The 17,359-nt window shown below is 43.7% G+C and overlaps 1 protein-coding gene across 1 annotated transcript; it reads right to left on the bottom strand.

Moving 5' to 3' along the window:
* Nucleotides 1-2,224: 2,224 nt before the first annotated feature.
* On the bottom strand, nt 2,225-16,004 carry LOC149347302 (uncharacterized). Its single transcript, XM_089541536.1, has 9 exons — nt 15,944-16,004; nt 14,691-14,737; nt 12,946-12,984; nt 12,187-12,222; nt 11,627-11,720; nt 6,224-6,363; nt 4,618-4,665; nt 3,738-3,773; nt 2,225-2,398 (listed from the first exon to the last, which is right to left on the bottom strand). Exons 1-9 carry the CDS (start codon nt 16,002-16,004, stop codon nt 2,225-2,227), a joined length of 675 nt encoding a protein of 224 aa, XP_089397662.1.
* Between the last annotated feature and the right edge of the window lie 1,355 nt (nt 16,005-17,359).

Below are 17,359 nucleotides of genomic sequence, written 5' to 3'. Positions count from 1 at the left end.
AAAGACCCAATTCCCAAGCATTTCACACTTAAGAAGCCGAACATCAGGCTAGGTTAAAGCTTGTACTTATTGTATCCCCTGTGGGTACCCAGAGGCACTGGGAACCAACCCCGCAACACCCGCAACGAGGAAGATGTTCAAAGCACTAATCAGTCGCTGCGAATCTCTTAGCACATGAGTTTCGCATCAGTTGTTCCAGAACTATCAGGGACATCGCTAAAATGGATTCCCATCTTTTGCTCCTTAGACTTCGTGTAATCGGAACTACGTTACTGCAATGCTACTAGCTACGATAGTTATAGGATGCGGTCTTCTGACTGCATAATAATGCTTTTTGTCACCACTTTGTAAAGTTAGTTTTCTTGACGCAAGAAGTGTGATATAAACGACGGCAATATACCGGGTGTCCCAGCTAAATGTAACCGAACTTTTAAAAAAGGCGAAGTTTCCTAGTCCAGTCAAACCAACTCAGGGTTGTTCACAGTCGCGTGGCCTAGTTTTGAGTATTTTTTTTTCGCTCTTCAAAGTTAGCTAATTAGTTAAGTTTGATTAGCTAACTTTTTAATTATTAACTTCATGAAGAAAGTGTCAATTCAAAAGTTTTAGATCACCTCGAAAAACCGCTAGCAGTGCTGTTTCCGTCAAGTTACGATTTACATGGCTTCATTTATATGCCTTAAAAGAAAGTTGCCACGTGACCAGCTGCTCGCTCACTTCTCTGCCCCAAAGTGCACTCAACGCCTCATCGAGGAGAGGACTTCAGAAAAAAATGGATTTTATTCTTTAAGGCGCGTCTTGGCACATTGAAGTGGCACAGTTGTCGTGTAGAAGCTTTTTCTTATTGTGCGGGTTATGGTTAAAGGCCGGTAAAAAAACTACTTTACGTAAATATTACTTTGCTGAAAATGTCCCAATAAGCTGTTTCTCAAAGCGATCTACAACGTTTCCATTGACACTTTGTTCCTCAAGTCAAAAATTAAAAAGTTAGATAATTAAGCTTGACTAATTAGTCAACCTTGAAGAACGAAAAAATACTGCAGACTAGGTCACGCGACTCTAAACAACCCTGATTTGGTTTCAGACGGCTAGAGCACCTCGTGTTTTTTAAAAGCTTGATTACATTTAGCTGGGACACCTGGTATAAGAGAAATATCTGTGTTTCATGCTTCTAGGTAATTCCAACATTCGGCAGGTTCCGAACGTACGGCGACATTACGGCATCAAGTCGAACACTTCTTTCTACTCGACGGCTTCTCACACCGCTTACAGAATCACTAAACTGTGGCTAAGGTAGTCGCATTGGTAATCTAGGTAGCCTTGTCGCTGCAGCTGGTGTCCTGCACCGTACGCTTGCTTTATTGGTCGCAATCTTCTCTCAGCCTTTTCCTGTCAGAATGCTGCTCTAATAGCTGCGGAGAGTGAGAAGACAATGCCACGTCCTCTCATCTGTATATGTTGGTAAAGAAAACTCCCACGTATTCCACTCTTCTCAAGGGCGCGAATTTGAGAAGAAAACCTGTAGCGCATCAAACCGCGTGCCGCTCCATTGTGCAGCCGCTAAACAGCCGAATTGGGCGAGAAAAAAGGTTGGATAACATTCGTGCTTTACATGTATACAGAAGGAGGAACTTTTGACAATATTTAGATCATGGCAGCACTGCAAGACGCACTTCTCTCTGTTTTATCGAATAATCGCGCTCTCATTGCAAGGTACCTTCTTCTCTGGAAGCAGTTTCCAGCCGCATGTACACCGGGGCTGGAAATTCCGTCCATTCAACTCCCATCAACCTAAACCTTAAGTGTAATCGTTCATCCTTAGCCGCAGCTTTCGCATTTGTGTCGGCTTTCGGCATTATGTGGACGCGCAAGTATTTTGTGTACACTTCGAAGTCGATGGCGAAGCAATTTTAAAGGAGAATGTCCGCTATGAACATGCCTGCGAAACGCACCCTGACCACGCGTGATTTGTAGTTTACCAAGTCCCTCAAAAGTTGATACTAATTCGCCCCATTACAGTGAGCTGAGCGTTCCCTTCAGATTTTTTAGTGGGTGTACTTAAGCACCAGTGGTTTTGAACGGCCGCTTTTTCAGCCGTAGTCTGCGTTTTGTTTCTTTGTCCCCGCTGGACACGCGGGTACACTCTTCACAGCGACGCCGCACTTTCGTAAACTGATAAAAATCTGACACGGGTGCTCTCAAATGGCGTATGCTTGGCGCGCTAGGCCTAAGATCTCGGATTACATTTTGCAGCCACGCTGATGCTTGCGGACAGGCCACCCAGCGGCAGCTTCAGCATCAGGTTTGCGCTCGCTGCTGACTGGAGGAGGTCAGCCACGATGCAGGCAAGACCGTTGATCAGGCTTCCGGGATCCGATCCAAGGAGGGTGTTCAGCAGGCACTGCGGTGGGCGGATGTTTCACTTTTAGCGGCTAATTGCGCGCGACAGAAGAACCTTCGTATCCAGCCAAACTTACTGTATACAGGTTTTCCACTCCTGTTGCATTCGAAATTTGACTGAAGAATAGTGAATGGAAGTTGTAACCATTTTTCATAACGAGTTAGATCAAGGGTGTGAAAAATTAAATGAACTGCTAGAAGCATTACTCTTTCGTGGATGGATACATGGATTGCTGACATAACGTTTGCTTAGAAACGAGAGGAGGACAGATGCTATGCAGTTTTTTCGAAACTTCTTTTGATTTTATATTTGATGTTTGGGGATGTTCCGAGTAACGGAGCAGTAGACATTACACGAACTTGCTTTTAAATACCGCCGCTCTACCTGTAGCATTATGTTTCCATTGCTATTTTATACGAACTTTTACCGCCTAATGGTTTTGTTCGCTTTTACGAGATATAACGCCACAAAGCGCTTGAGGCTTTAAGAGACGCCGTGGTGCAGGGCTCTGCATAAATTCAACCACCTGGGGTTCTTCACATGCACTACATCGCAGGGTACACGGGCTTCTAGAATTTTGTCTGCATCTAAATGCGGCCACCCAGGCTGTGGCCGTGATCGAACCCGCATCCTTCGAGTGAGCTGCCAAGCACAACAAGCATTAAGCCAGCGCGGTGGCTTTTTACGGCGTGGCCTGTGCAATGAGGAAAAGGGCGGAAAAGCTTCTTGCGTGGGCTTGCTCTGGGTCAGGCGCTGGTAAAACGCAGGACAGTTACGAAGAGGCGAATATTACTTTTTTTCTCCAAATTGTAACTACAGCGAGGGAAAACATGCCGTTATGCTATTGTTCTAAATGTCAACAAGCACAAAGATTTAAGGAAACCCTATAATAAACGCTAGACGTTTTTTTCGCCAGGAATATAAGTTGCGATGTTTGCAGAAAGAGGTAGTCTGAAAGTCTGATATATCGCCAGACATCTCTAGCATAGTTTAGAAGAAGTTATATTAAAAATGGAAACATCATCTGCGTATGGCCCAGCACTCGATAATATATGGCGTCCCGCAGAGCATATTGTGTTGCTTTGTCGCGTAAAAATGCAGAAAACGTGAACTATTTCCGCGTATATATTTAAGTAAACGCATTTTAAAATGTTCCATTGTGGCACAAATATCCTGCGCGAATACTGTTGTTCCATTATGTAAACGAAACTTGTGTTAAGTGCCCATTTTAAGAACTCTAAGAATCTCATTTTGCATGTGGGAGAGTGTGCAGGCATTTTTTTCTTTACTCCTAATTATGCTCAGGGCGCGAACAGTACTTGTATTGTAGGGGCCTTACCACGACAGCCTTGACCAGGTTCACAAGAAGTTCATCCTGAAAAATAAAACACAAGAAAAATTGTAACTATGTTATGTGCAAGCATAATACCGATGTAATGAGGAGAAGGTGTTGCGAATCACGGCGGATCATTTGGAACATTTCTACGTGTAAACTTGTCAGCGGTGGAGGAGAAGCGCCATTGGAATAGATATATTGATTTGATTTTTTCTGCCAGTTTTCCTGTTTACTGCTCGAAGGTTGTATCATCAAGCTCAGTTCAGTTGTGTAACAAAGTATGTGCTTATTATTTAGATGCTGTACTTTCCTTTTTTTGGTAACTGCACGCGTAAGAGGAAATAGCCTGAAGAAGGAAAAGTTTTACTTCAAGTAGCTATAAAAACACAACTATTCACGCTTATTACAGGCTGCGCTACCAAGGTAAACTAACCAACTGGTTCTAAAAATTGAGTCCCCTATTCCTCAGCATTCGAAGCTGAAATTTTGCCCCATATGTTCTTGCGAATTGTAAGGGGTATGGTCATACCTTGGTAGCATTTCAAAAGCAAGATAGAATAACTGCGTTGTTTATTGTGCTTCCCAAAAACTGCAGATTGAGGAAGGGGTTTTTTTTTTGCGGCCACAGCCGGACACTATTACATTTGAAGACTATGCTGGTGTGCGTATCTGCTTTGATAGGTGGGAAAAGCATGACCATGCGTGGCGTCATCGCTGTCACTTGCGACGAAGCTCTCAATGGCTAGGCTTTCTAAACATCCTAAACACATCACGAAAGGGTCGATGAAGCAACAACGGAACTGCATTCAAATGTGCCATCTCATCTATCCGGTTTGCCCCATGTGTCTAGCGTTTCATATGGTAAATTTCTGGACTGACTCACCGTGGCGAGATCACCGTTTTGGCACAGGAGCAAGGTGTCATCCAGACACTGGAACAAAAGAATTGGGCGAAATTAGTTTAGAGTTTTCCAAAATAAAGGGAGTTATTAAACTCTACGGTGGTTAACCATTGAGCACTTTGTATTTTCTGGCACCACATAGTAATATGCATGATATTAGCCCATGCAGAAGGCTATTTTAGAGATTTTATGTAGGGCCGTAAAGGCATCCCAGAAGCTCGGAATACTGTAAACATCAGAAACATTCTCAACACTTCCACAGACTTTTTGATGCTTCTAGAATACCTCAAGTACCTCACGGCACAGCTCAAAACCAATAAAAACTCTACATTGATGACTCCGTTTATTTGCTTGGTTTGTTGGTTTATTGGGGCTTAACGTCCCAAAGCGACTCAGGCTATGACGGACGCCGCAGTGGAGGGCTCCGGAAATTTTGACCACCTGGGGTTCTTTAACGTGCACTGACACTGGACTGTACACGGGCATCTAGAATTTCGCCTCCATCGAAATTGGGCCGCAGCGGCCGGGATCGAACCCGCGTCTTTCGGGCCAGCAGCCGAGCGCAGTAATCACCGAGCCACCGCGGAGGGGCCAGTTTATTTGCACCACAAGACGACGATACGTTTCATGCATGGCTTGGTTGGTGCGTGCGGATGAGAGGAAAAGGAGTAAAGGATGCTGTTTATAATGATGCTGATTTTACATGGTAGCTACTAGGGGGCAAGGCAGAACACAGGTTGAGGTATGAAGTGACATCGTATACGCAGCACTGGTGTATGGCGCGTAGGTTGGAGTGCCACACGTTCGCTCTCAATAGCTCCTGTAGCCGACGTAGGCTTGTGTGATATTCGTCACCAGCCCTAACTCCAAGTCTCTGAACATAGTCATTGGATAAATAAACTGCTCATGGAGCTTGCCTGCACCCATAGAAGTGGTAACTTTTAGCCGTGGGAACGTGAGTTTAGTTCGCGTTCGAGATTTTGAATGACAGCATTGGAAAAAGTCATCGCCACAGGCTCTGGGCGCGCTTCCTCAAAATAATGCTGTAAAACGGGTGTGTTAGTGGAGGCGCTTTTAATGGTTATGCTTCGGGGTGCCAAAATAATGAAATTTCGAGGATTTAGAACTGACATTTAAATACTCCTATTTCGCGATTTAAACTACATAAAGAGTTGCGTTCTCAGCGGTTTGGCTTAGGCGTGTACTGTGTTCCGATGAAGCGAACATACTACCCTCTTGACTGCTGCAAACTAAAATCGGGAGTTCGTGGCCACCACGTCCCTCTGCCACAATGGCTTATTTCTTGCTTTGTAGTTTTCAGGGGCAAGTGCATTGCCAATCACGAAGTTTTGAGGAAACCGTAGATAGAAATAACGGACAAGTTACACTCATTCTCTGGAGAATGCCACCAGTAGTGCAGTGTGAGCAGTTCTGCACGTCGGCTGGAAAAGCATCCGACTTTGTTCTACGTGTATCTGGAGACGCTGCGGCGCTGGCGCTCCTCATGAGGCCTTGAGATGATCGGAGTGACGACCCAAGTACCAACTGTTGGTGCAAAAACACATATGCGAAGAACAGGAGCGCTCACCTGCCCGAGGTTCAGATTTCCGGGCAGCTTGATAGATATTGGCTGCGAGCAAGTCTTGCTTCCGGAGAGAAGGGTTGTGCATCCGGGAATATTTGAAACCACGCACAGTGGCTTAATCAGGTTTGTAAGAGTGCTGACATCTGCATTGCAAAGAGCGCAGCAAATGTATCACGGTCTTTGTTATGTTTGAGGCGCGTCTTCTGCAAACAACCGGGATAAATAATTATTAATGAATTGGTTTAAGATAGCCGACATGGGGGTTCTTTTATCTAATGTAAATAGGCAAATTATGCTTATGAGCATACGCGCACATTTATTGATACCCCCAGCTGTTAAAACATCCAGCGGTAAAGTATGTAGGCACTACAATGAAGTGTTTCTCAACCTTTAGCATTAAAGGTGGAGTCCGTTCAAATCTGCCACAGTCTCACTTATTCACATTATTTCTGCTAAGCTTCCATAGGTCTAGCAGAATCTTTGGTATGGTCATAATTCTTGAGCAGTCTACGTACTTCTCATAGAGTCACAGTCATTAGCCTGATGATTAGCCTGTCGCTAATCACCAATGAGATCTCCAGACATGCACAGCTAAAACTTGAGCAGACAAGAAAAATTTCCAAACATCCCTCACCTACTGAATAAGTTTGTGCCGCTTGCTTTAAGCTGCATTTTATAAAAGTTTCTCACAGTCAGTGGCCATCTGCTTTTCTATATTGCCTTGTACTTTCGGTTGCAAGGTAGGTTCTATTTGCTTTGTCCGGTGTTGGTGCCAATCATGGCTTCATGTTTCTATGCAGCTACTTGATATGCGCTGTTTGAGGGATAACAGGTCAGTATAAGCGGAAGTCCTGCCGTCATTTTTTTTGTCTACCACCAGTTGCCGTCGGATTGTAGCATAGCTCATAACCTCATCTCTCCGTCCAAATTTTTGCGAACTCTCCCATTAGCCGCCCAGTTAACTGAGAGGCGTTTACGTGCAATATTAACACCGTATGCTAAAAGTATGACGCCGTAGAGGACTGGTGATAAATTTCTGCAGCGTGGGGTATCTCAAACCATTAATTTGCGATCAAATCAGAACGCACTCTTGTTTTTTATTTTCGCTCTATCAAAATGCTGTGATTGTGTCGTGAATCAAACCCGGGGACTCCTGTCCAGCCGCTGAATGCCGCAGATACTGAGCCTCCATGGATTTTTCGTCAACCTACGAGACCTTTGGTCGTCCGATCTGCGAATTGGATTTCCTGGCCTAGTGCATCGCCTCCTCTCATTAAATACACTGCCCATTCTTGTGCATTTTTAAATTCCCTCTGCTTTATGCACGCGAGACCGGACATTCTGAAAGAACAATATAAAATTTGGCGTATGCTGTTGGCTTCATTAGTTATGAAATTTCGCATAACACGGATCTCTGTCCGAGTGTTTATTTCACCTCTTTCATTAACGACTAGATTTCGGTTCCAGGAAGTATATGTTGCATGGTACAGGATCTCCATACTTCAGTTTTAAGGTATCGCAGTAGGCTGCAGTGATGCATACGGCAGACACTGCAATCTCTTATTATTTCTTTAGCTCTGACAGTACGCATCTGGTGTCTAGGCGGCGCGGGCGCGAAATAGGCGTGATCAGAGATATTGGAAAGATATCCTTGTCTTGAGATGGATTGAGCGCACCTGAAGAAAAACGTCAGTCACGGTGCGTTGTTATCAAGTGTTACACATAATTTTTTCCTCCAATTTAAATATCCCTGCGGACGCTTCACGCTGTAAATGCTGATAAAGAAAGGGCTAGCAGGTTGTAGGGCGCTTATTCCTCCCTGCTGTTCAAAAGGTGCCCCACAGATTTTTATAGTGATACTTCTGAAACTGCCTCTGGAAGACATGTCTCAAAATCGTCTCCTCTTTGTGGCTCACAAATTAGATGTGACGTTCATTGACAATACACATATATATCATATATATATATATCATACATATATCATTCCGTAGCATACTGTAGCATATAAAACCGCAGCATGTCCCACCGTGTCCGACCATAGAATACCATGCTTTACTGCACCGAACCATTAATACCGTTCCGTACCTTATCCGTCCGTGCCATACCAAACCGTACGTTACCATGACGTGCCATACCTTAGCGAAAAAGAGGATGTGCTAAAAATGCATTTGAAACATATTGCATACATTTCATATTTATTTCGCATTTTTTGTCCCTATGCTTGGACTGCAATACGATTGCTTTATAAGTATACAAGGAATAATATTTTCAACGTTCTTAAAAATACGTGAAAAGTACATTTTTTCCCGCTTAGCATGTTTATAATGCCATAAAAATATACTAAAAATTTGCATTAAATACATAGAAATAGACTAAAAATGTATATTTAATACATGAAAAGTATATTCACTTGGGCTTAAAAGAGGTCTAGTGCTCGGCTTATCAGAATGAGACGGGCTAATGCTTCAACCGCCAAACAGAACCGCCGAACAGAATAACCGTAAGGGATTTTAAGTCATGCCGCCGCGGTGGCTCAGTGGTTATGGTGCTCGGCTGCTGACCCAAAAGACGCGGGTTCGATCCCGGCCACGGCGGCGGAATTTCTTTGGAAGAGAAATTCTAGAGGCCCGTGTACTGTGCGATGACAGTGCACGTTAAAGAACCCCAGGTGGTCCAAATTTCCGGAGCCCTTCACTACGGCGTCTCTCATAGCCTGAGTCGCTTTGGGACGTTAAACCCCATTAACCAAACCAGACCAAACCAGATTATAAGTCACGTCACGAATAGGGAATGGCAAAAATACCTACACACAGCTAATCATAACGAAAGTGACGCAGAAAACAGGAAGTGCTCGGAGAAATGTTGTTGTGACCGAGAGAAGGATGAAAAGGAAATTGCACGGGCCTGCCTACTGGCTCCAGCCAAGCCACCGCCGCTGCCACGTGCAGATAGACGAGAGTTAAAAGATGAAAGGAAAGAGAAAAAGGAAAGAAAAGACGGGCGTCGCAGAGACAACTGCGTCCGCCGGAGCGGACGCTGCTGAAAAAACAGATAAGCGGCCGAAGCCGCGCTCGCCGAAGTGAGGACAGACACCCCTTATTATCCGAGAAATAGCATACTTGGCTTGCCTTATGTATACCCACCGAGAGCGACGCAATGTCTTGCCTGGTGAGGCGTTTTTTTTTTTTTTCGCAAAGACTGTGGGCCCTCAAATTATTGCAGATGTGCCCCATTGGTCGCGTTCGAATCTGGGGGCGGTATAGAATCGAATTGCTAGTTTAAACTTGTGTCAGGCACAGGTCAGGAGTCGAACTATCAATCAACATATACACGGGCGTCTAAGGGAACCGGTCTGCCTTGCCAGTCAGGGTCCTTTTCGCTGGCATATTCGGGCCCGGAAATACCCAAGGCCCCTTTTACAGTATAACCCTATCCCGTTCTTTGCGTTTAGTGTAAATAAGTGGTGATTACCTTCCTGCTAAAAGTTACCATAACCGAAAGGACGTGAGAAAAAGACGAGCTTTCACTGTTCCCTGGACCGTGATTTAGAGCACTAGATTGTTCCATGGTAGCTTGAAGCATAATGCAAATATGTTCACCCTGTCTCCATAAATGGGCATTTCCATATGTTAGAATTGAAGTATACTTTGGATGGATTAATTGCGTATTTACGAAAGTACACTTTAAATACACTGCCAACACCAAAATGCGTTTTCCCGCAACTCAATTTCGATCATTAGATTGTTCAACGGCAGCTTGAGGTGTGCTGTAAATATGCTTATGCGGACTCCCAATTTGCTAAAATTTAAGCATTCTTTGGACGAAATAATGCCGTATTTACGGGAGTACACTTCAAATACATTGATAACATGCAAATGCCATTTCCCGAAACGCGATTTCGAGCCCTCGACTGTTCAACGGCAGCTAGAAGTGGGCTGCAAATACGTTTAGGACTTCTCGTTTGTTGAAATTGAAGTATACTTTGGATGAAATAATTTCATATTTACGAAAGTACACTTTTAATACATTGACAAGATGCTAAAACTGCATGCATATTTTTTCATGTACTTGAAAATTGATTGGAGTATGCTTTAAGTGAGGTATTTTTGGCACATTTTAAGAATATATTTCGAATACCAAGCATAAAATTTCTGGAACGTATTTTCTCCCTATTTTAGCGCTTCTTGAGAACTTCTGGCCTGCACGATAGGCTCTGACTTTAAGGAACAGTGACGTTTTAGAGTGACTTCAATTTTCTGTTACTCTCCTTTCTCTTTCATTTTTTTTATCCCCTCACTCCTTTCCCCCCGTGTAGGGTAGCAAACCGATTATTCTTTCGGTTAACCTCCCTGCCTTTCCTCTTCTATATCCTCCTCCTCCTCCTTAGAGCATTCATGAAAATTAAATATGTTTAATATACAGTTTATATAGCCCACCAAATATTCCAAACGTACTAGTTTTCGCTAAGGGATACCTTGCTGTACCATACCTTACCATACCATAGAATACTAAACCTTGAGTGGAAGCTGTCTAGCAGCGCCTAGCAACTGGCTCCGGCAACGTTAGAATATTTAGTCGAAGCTCCGCAAAATTAACAGTTCTAAGGAGGCCGTGTGGGATAAACAATAATTAAATTTTTTGGCGTAACAGGACACTGATTTGTTGAAAATATTTGCTCGCAATTTTTTCTCCTCTTTACGCTATGAAGCGTATTTGGTAAATTTACGTTCGTTTTGTGAAAACAGTGCAATAGCAGGAGACATTCGTTTCTGCATCTACTAATAGCGGGTTGAAACCAAAAATTTTCTGGAAGCACACATGAATGTTGCACCTAAGCATTAGTTCCGAAGCTTTCAACAAGCTTCTTGGCGGTACCAGAGGCGAGAACAAGAATAAATTAATTGTTTCTAGCTATTCCATCAATTTGTATTCTAGAGAATTGCCTGTTATTAGCTGTTCGGGATTTTTAAACTTGATATTGCTTTTGCGACGAACACTCGAGATAAAACAAAGTCTTATTTTATGTTACCATTTTTTAAAATGCAAAAGCAAGTTGGCTCAACAAAGCATTTGTTATCTTCGAGTAACTCAGCAGGGCCTAGTTTAAAATTTTACAATATTGCTGCGCAGAATCATGAAGAGAGAAAGTGCTCAAACACATCGTTGTGTTTTCTACCACGTTGTTTAGGGTTAAACTGGTTCTCCGGTTAATGCACGTATATTACGTAACGACAAGACAATAGCACTCGCACAGCCACTCCTTATGCCACATGGCAACTGCGCGACATAAAAAAAACAGCTGGTCAAGGTATTTACTGTGCCCTCTGCACCACTGTAAACTCAGTGGTATTCTTGCAATCTTGATGCACAGCATGAACCGAGTAGAACAAGTTGTCTTTCACTCACCCAAGCCAAGAAGGCTGAGCACGAGGGTGATGATGTCGAGCAAAGCAGACACGGCGCCCACAACGTTAATGCTCGTCAGCGCTGTGATCAGGCACTGAAATGAGGCAATAGCATCATTAGAAGGGAAATACTTGGCTGATATCATAAAATCTATGTCTCGGAAAAACTCAAATGATAAAAAACGCAGCCGTCACGGTATCATTTGTTAGAAAGCCCTTGCTAGCTTATGTCCCCACTACAACAGAACTTTCATTTCGCCTTTATTCGTAGTGGGCCAGACATGCAACAGCATAGTTTAAGTGTGTTACTGAAAACGAAGAGTGGGCCAGTTTCGGTAAACTGCGCAAATAAAAGATAACAATAGCTATAGTGCATTCCCTACAATAGGCGCATGTGGGGAAGGAACACGTATTCGCTTATCCCAGCGAGGTAACCTAGAGTTATGGCATTGCAAAGGTTTTGGTTACTTTCAAAAACGAAGTCGGAGACCTCGTAAAGCTTTTTTGACCACGTTATCGAGATGAGAAAAAGTGATGATGGAAAGTTTTGCGCACACCCACCTGCACCAGATTTCCAAGGAACCCGATGATGTCCTCCTGTGAAACCAAGAAAACGCAGGAACAAAACGTCATATATTACGTTCATGCCACAATGCCACTGCTTGGATATTTACTGCAGAAGTCGCACCCTGAAGCCAGCCATTGCTGAATGGTAACAGCATGAAGGCATCGCTTTAGCCAACATAGAAGGCTTGTTAGAAACAACTCCGCGCTTTTACAGCAGCTACTGCATCATCGCTCTGAGGCCAATCTTTTTTCGTTTATTTAACCGTTCGTTTTTTTTAGCCATCATTACGTACCAGCTCTTTTTCCTGAGGCAATGAAAGTCGGTTAAAAAAGTACTACTCGCTTTAACTGCTGTCGGTATCCTTTCGCGATGGCCCTGTACTATTTTTATAAGCTTAGTTCTCACTTTCCGTCTTCCCTTTAACTCGCCAATTTCCTTTCTCAAGGAATGAATACAAAGTTCAGTCTTGTAAACTGCTGTGATTTTTCTTGATGTGTTTTCTCTTTCTCTCACGTTCAGACAAATGCAGTTATATCACGGCAAAAATGAGTGACAAAAAAAGAGAAAGACGTTTATTTGATTTTCCGATTTACCGTGCGCGAATGTAGCCGTTCGGGGGAATGACACTGATAATGGTCTTCAACAGCTGATAATAGCGCGGACAAGATGGCTGCCCTTTGCCGGGCCTCACACTCAGCACCGGTGGTGAGCTACGCCACCGCTCAAGGTTTATGCGAGAAAGGGAAGCTTACCACAGTTCCGGTGCACAGGTCCACGGATGTCCCGAGGCACTGCAAGTAAATTCAATTTCGCACTTAGTTAGCAGGCTTAGGGGGTCAGATGCCAATCTATCAAAGAAGACAAAGTTCTAGCGTGAATGCACCGGAAACGCGGTAACTGGTGAAGTCTTCCGTTGTGTATTCATACATACATACATATTTATTTTGTCATATTTACACATGGAAGTATGTGTGCCCGCGGAAGCGTAAGACAGGGCGCTTGTGGGCGGGCCACGGCAATCAAACAAAGTGCAGACTCAGTACAGACAAAATTACATGGTTTGCTATATAAAAGAAAAAAAAAGAAACAAAAACATATATTGAGAGGAACAACAATCACACTTGTACACACTGAAAAAGTAGGTTAAATAAATAGATTATGAGGATGCACCAACAACAACAACAAAAAAAGCAACCGTGCTTCATAACACATTTCAACAAGACCTTCAGAGTGTTTCGAGCCATGATGTCAATGTACCGTTTTTAAGGTTCTAGACGTAACTAGCCAGGATTTTACTTGTGATTTGACCTCTTTGATAGTCTGCAATGATAGTATTTTTGTTGGAAGCTGGTTAAAAAGGAAGGGGATATAGAACATGCGGCACCTTTTTCCATAGTGTGTATATATCTTGGGAAGTTTAAACGGCTCTACTTTTCTTAGTATTTTATGTTTGTTCACAGGAAGCTTAAAGGTATTAGAAAAGTAGTTTCTACTAATTACTACATGTGTAAATAAATCTTGAATGAAGTACACATCAGCTGCAATCATTCTTTCGACACTATCTAAGGTCTCCTTAGACAGCTGAGGTAATTCTCTGTTCCGTTCCCGGATAAAAACGCACGCGTACGCTGCGTAGCACACTCGATTTTGAAGTCAGCTCTCATTTCTCATTCCCCCTCAGATCGCCTCGACAATTTCTCCCAACGCTGAGCACCTATCCTGTCGTCACTGCAATTCGCAAAACTTGCAGCGGCTTAGATGTCTCCTAGCATCTCTGCTTGCAGCGGCAAGGAGAGATGCTAGGAATTCTCACCCCCAAGGGGGCGCTTAATGGGTATATTTTTTATTGTCGGCGACAGCCGACACTTAAGCCGAGGCAGCCTAGCCACTACTTCTGCACGGCGTGTTTTATTGCGAAAGCAATACTACTTGCACTTTCACGCCGTTGCGTGCCGCGGCCGGTGGCCACCATCGCGCCACGGCGGTGAACACCATTGACCTTCATTTGACCTTGATTGCATTACATTAGATTTTCGCCATGTTCATGGGCCTCTCTTGAACCTGTACACGTCGGCACTCACTCGCGAGAGTTTCCTTGGGAGCCGAAAATATAAAAGCTGCCATGGAGCCGCCATAGCTTTAGTAAGAAGAAAAGGTGAAAGTAAACTGTCCTTGAGAATATTTCTCTCCAGCCTGAGGTTATCCAAGTCATTATTTTCAACTTGGTTTCCCGAGTTAGAGATCCTTGGTCACAATAAATCCTTGTAGATCTGAGCTTTGCTGGCAGGAGGTGGTCATGGTGTAATAGCAAAAGGATAATAGGTTGCAGCTATCATATTGGAAAAAAATTCCTCCACAATGACTTCGAAACCAGCGCCCAATACCGGTGATGCTGTCCGAACGTGTACGAAGACAGGCATAATATTCCAGTTTCTATTATTCGGGCCCAGGACGGAGTAATATAGCACCGGAAATATACTGCTGCTGCTGTACATACCGTTCCAAGGTCCAAGATGCCCGGCAGAGTAGCTGTGAGGCAACCGGCTGCAAAGCAGAAGGGTCGTAGAATACATAACAGTAATGCTGCCAAAGAGCTACCGGCAGAGAACTACCATTGATGAGGCTACTATCAGCATCTGGGGTTCTCTATTTGCGCGTTCTTTGCGGAAGCAGTAGTCAACAGGCTAGTATTCTCTATACAATGGGCCCTAAAATATTTCAGGGAGAGGAGCACACTACAATTTTATGAAGCGAAACAAATATGTGCTTTAGATGAAAACTCCCTGGCTAGCACCCACTGCGCATGGACAACCTAAACCCGTAAGTTTCGGTGGGAACAGCCTTTCTCAGAAGTAAAGAACTCAGGAGGACTGTTTCTACTTTGTGTGGCGGAGCTCCTCTAGCATCCATGGCAGTGTTATCTTTAGAAGAAAGAACGAGAGCAGTTTTTTTCCTCAGCTCGGTGGGCGTAGTCAAGAATATGAAGAGCTTCATAATTAAAACAGCGCGAAACAGGCGACAGAACGAAACGTTAGACGCAAACACAACCACGGCATTTTCTGTCTCCCCTTGTTTGCATTCGTGCTGCGTGTGCCTGTTGTATGCAGCCAAATCAGAATCGCAAGCTCTTTACGGCACTTATGCTGTATTGTGGTTTCTAGGCGGCCGGTGAAGTGGTTTTGTTTTTTCAGCCGTAGAATCGGTTGATTCGTGCTGGTTGTGTGCATTCTAGAATATGAAGCGGTCTTTTACTTTTTTTTATTATTATTCACTCATGCATGCGCTTCGTTAAAGTGTGAAGTGCGGTGCGAGTGCATGGTCTTGCACATTTTCTGCTCAGTTACAAGTCGGGATGCCACTGGATGCATGGTCGCTGGAAAACAAAGTGGAGAACTAAAAAATTGCTAACGGCTTTTAGGATTTGAAGAATATTCTTAAATACTTTGAAGACAAAAAGAGCACTGCGCTGCTCGCTTACAGAAATACAAACGCCAAGACAAAAACAAAAGTATTGACACCTAATTCCTATGGGATAACCAATGGCCTCTTTGAGGAAGAACTTATACATACAGTAACCGAGGTGTGACAACTAGCAGAACATTAAATATGGCGCTATTCGACAATAACAGAATGAAACATAGCAGAAACGACGCTCAAGATGGCACAAGAAAATAATGAATATGAGAAATAGAAGCTCTGGGGACAGCAAACGGCAGTTAGAGGAGATTAGCAGAAAACCAAGCATCTTACAAGAGCTGGCTCCCAGGGCAGCCGGCATCAGAAGAGCCAGGACAAAGATAACAGCAGCCATGGCAGAAGATGAGGTGCACGAACTGATATGTCTCCCTGAAACGCAGAATACGGCAGTTGTTTCACGGTGCTTTCTGCCGTGTATTTATACGATTGGGACGAATATTTTTGCTTTTCCGTTTTTTTTTTTCACAGGTCTTCTCGAGGCATTAAAATAGCAAAGCCTGCCGAAGGACCACTGTGCTTTGTAGCATTGGATGCAGATATCTGGACCAAGGTCTTGGGGACCAAAGCTGCTAGGTGTGGAAAGTGTGGAAGCTGGAATTAGCTCGCTAGCGTAAAATGTAGCGGCGGACATCCGGACTGCCGGGCATGGCGAAGCCGTTTTCCAAACTCCTAAAATGGAAACAGTGCAGCAGCAATATGCAAAGGTTCGTCCTTCAGATCGGTACTCTTTGTAGCTTGAAATACCCCGGTTTCCTGCGTTTGAGGCACACATGTGCCTACCCCATTCACCTCTGCTTCACGAATAGCTTTTTTTTTTACGCAGCAGAGGTCCGAAATGGCTAGCACAAAGTGCCATATTTATCATAGTGTTCACTTTTTTTTATTTAATCAACAGAACAGGCTCTTCAGTCAGAAAAGTCAGCTGCACGCACTCACAAGGCGTATGACGGGGGCATTTCCTAGTGTCATCTATTATCGGCTTTTCAGTGCAGAAAAGGCAAGTCAAGGATGAAAAATATACCAGCTGCACACGGGAGCTGTTATGATTTCCTGGCTGCCACGCTAAAGCGGATCCTGAAACTGTTCTAAATTTTGCTAAAAGTCGCCAAGGACAGCACTCTGCGACCATAGCTGCATTAACACTGGCGTGCGCGTTCAGTTTAGTGCACGTGTACGCTGCGCGTAGTTTTTTGGAGCGATAAAAAACTCAAGCAGTAAGGTACACACAGTTACCAGGCTCAAGGGTGGTTTCAGCAGCTTAGCGCCACGCTTTCCTGACTACAATTTATTGCTTTGCATTTTACATAAACAGTGGGGGTACTGACATGTGCATCAGGGTTTTATTGTATATTATTTTGTTTTTGTTTACAGATACTGAAATCTACAAAAGGAATTCCAGCAGGGTGGAAATATAACATATCAGCACATAAGCGCAGGGTACACATCAAAGCGAAAACAACCTACATGGCTTAAATGAGTACACTAACTGCATCGTTGTGCAGTTAATCGTCGCATAAAATAAAAAGGCATATTTCAGCTCTAGCAAAATGAACATAGATGACAATGAAGGCTGAATAACTTCAATATTAGTTAAGTTGTTCCATTCCATTACGGTATACAAAAAAATGTTTTTTAACGGAATGTTGACATTGTTAGGTGGTGCCTCTGCCTTGTGCCACATATAGAATG

Source organism: Amblyomma mixtum, chromosome 4 (genome assembly GCF_055824585.1).
Source record: "Amblyomma mixtum isolate Tamu chromosome 4, ASM5582458v1, whole genome shotgun sequence".
In the NCBI taxonomy this organism is placed as follows: domain Eukaryota; kingdom Metazoa; phylum Arthropoda; class Arachnida; order Ixodida; family Ixodidae; genus Amblyomma; species Amblyomma mixtum.
This window is presented reverse-complemented; position numbering and strand designations above follow the sequence as displayed.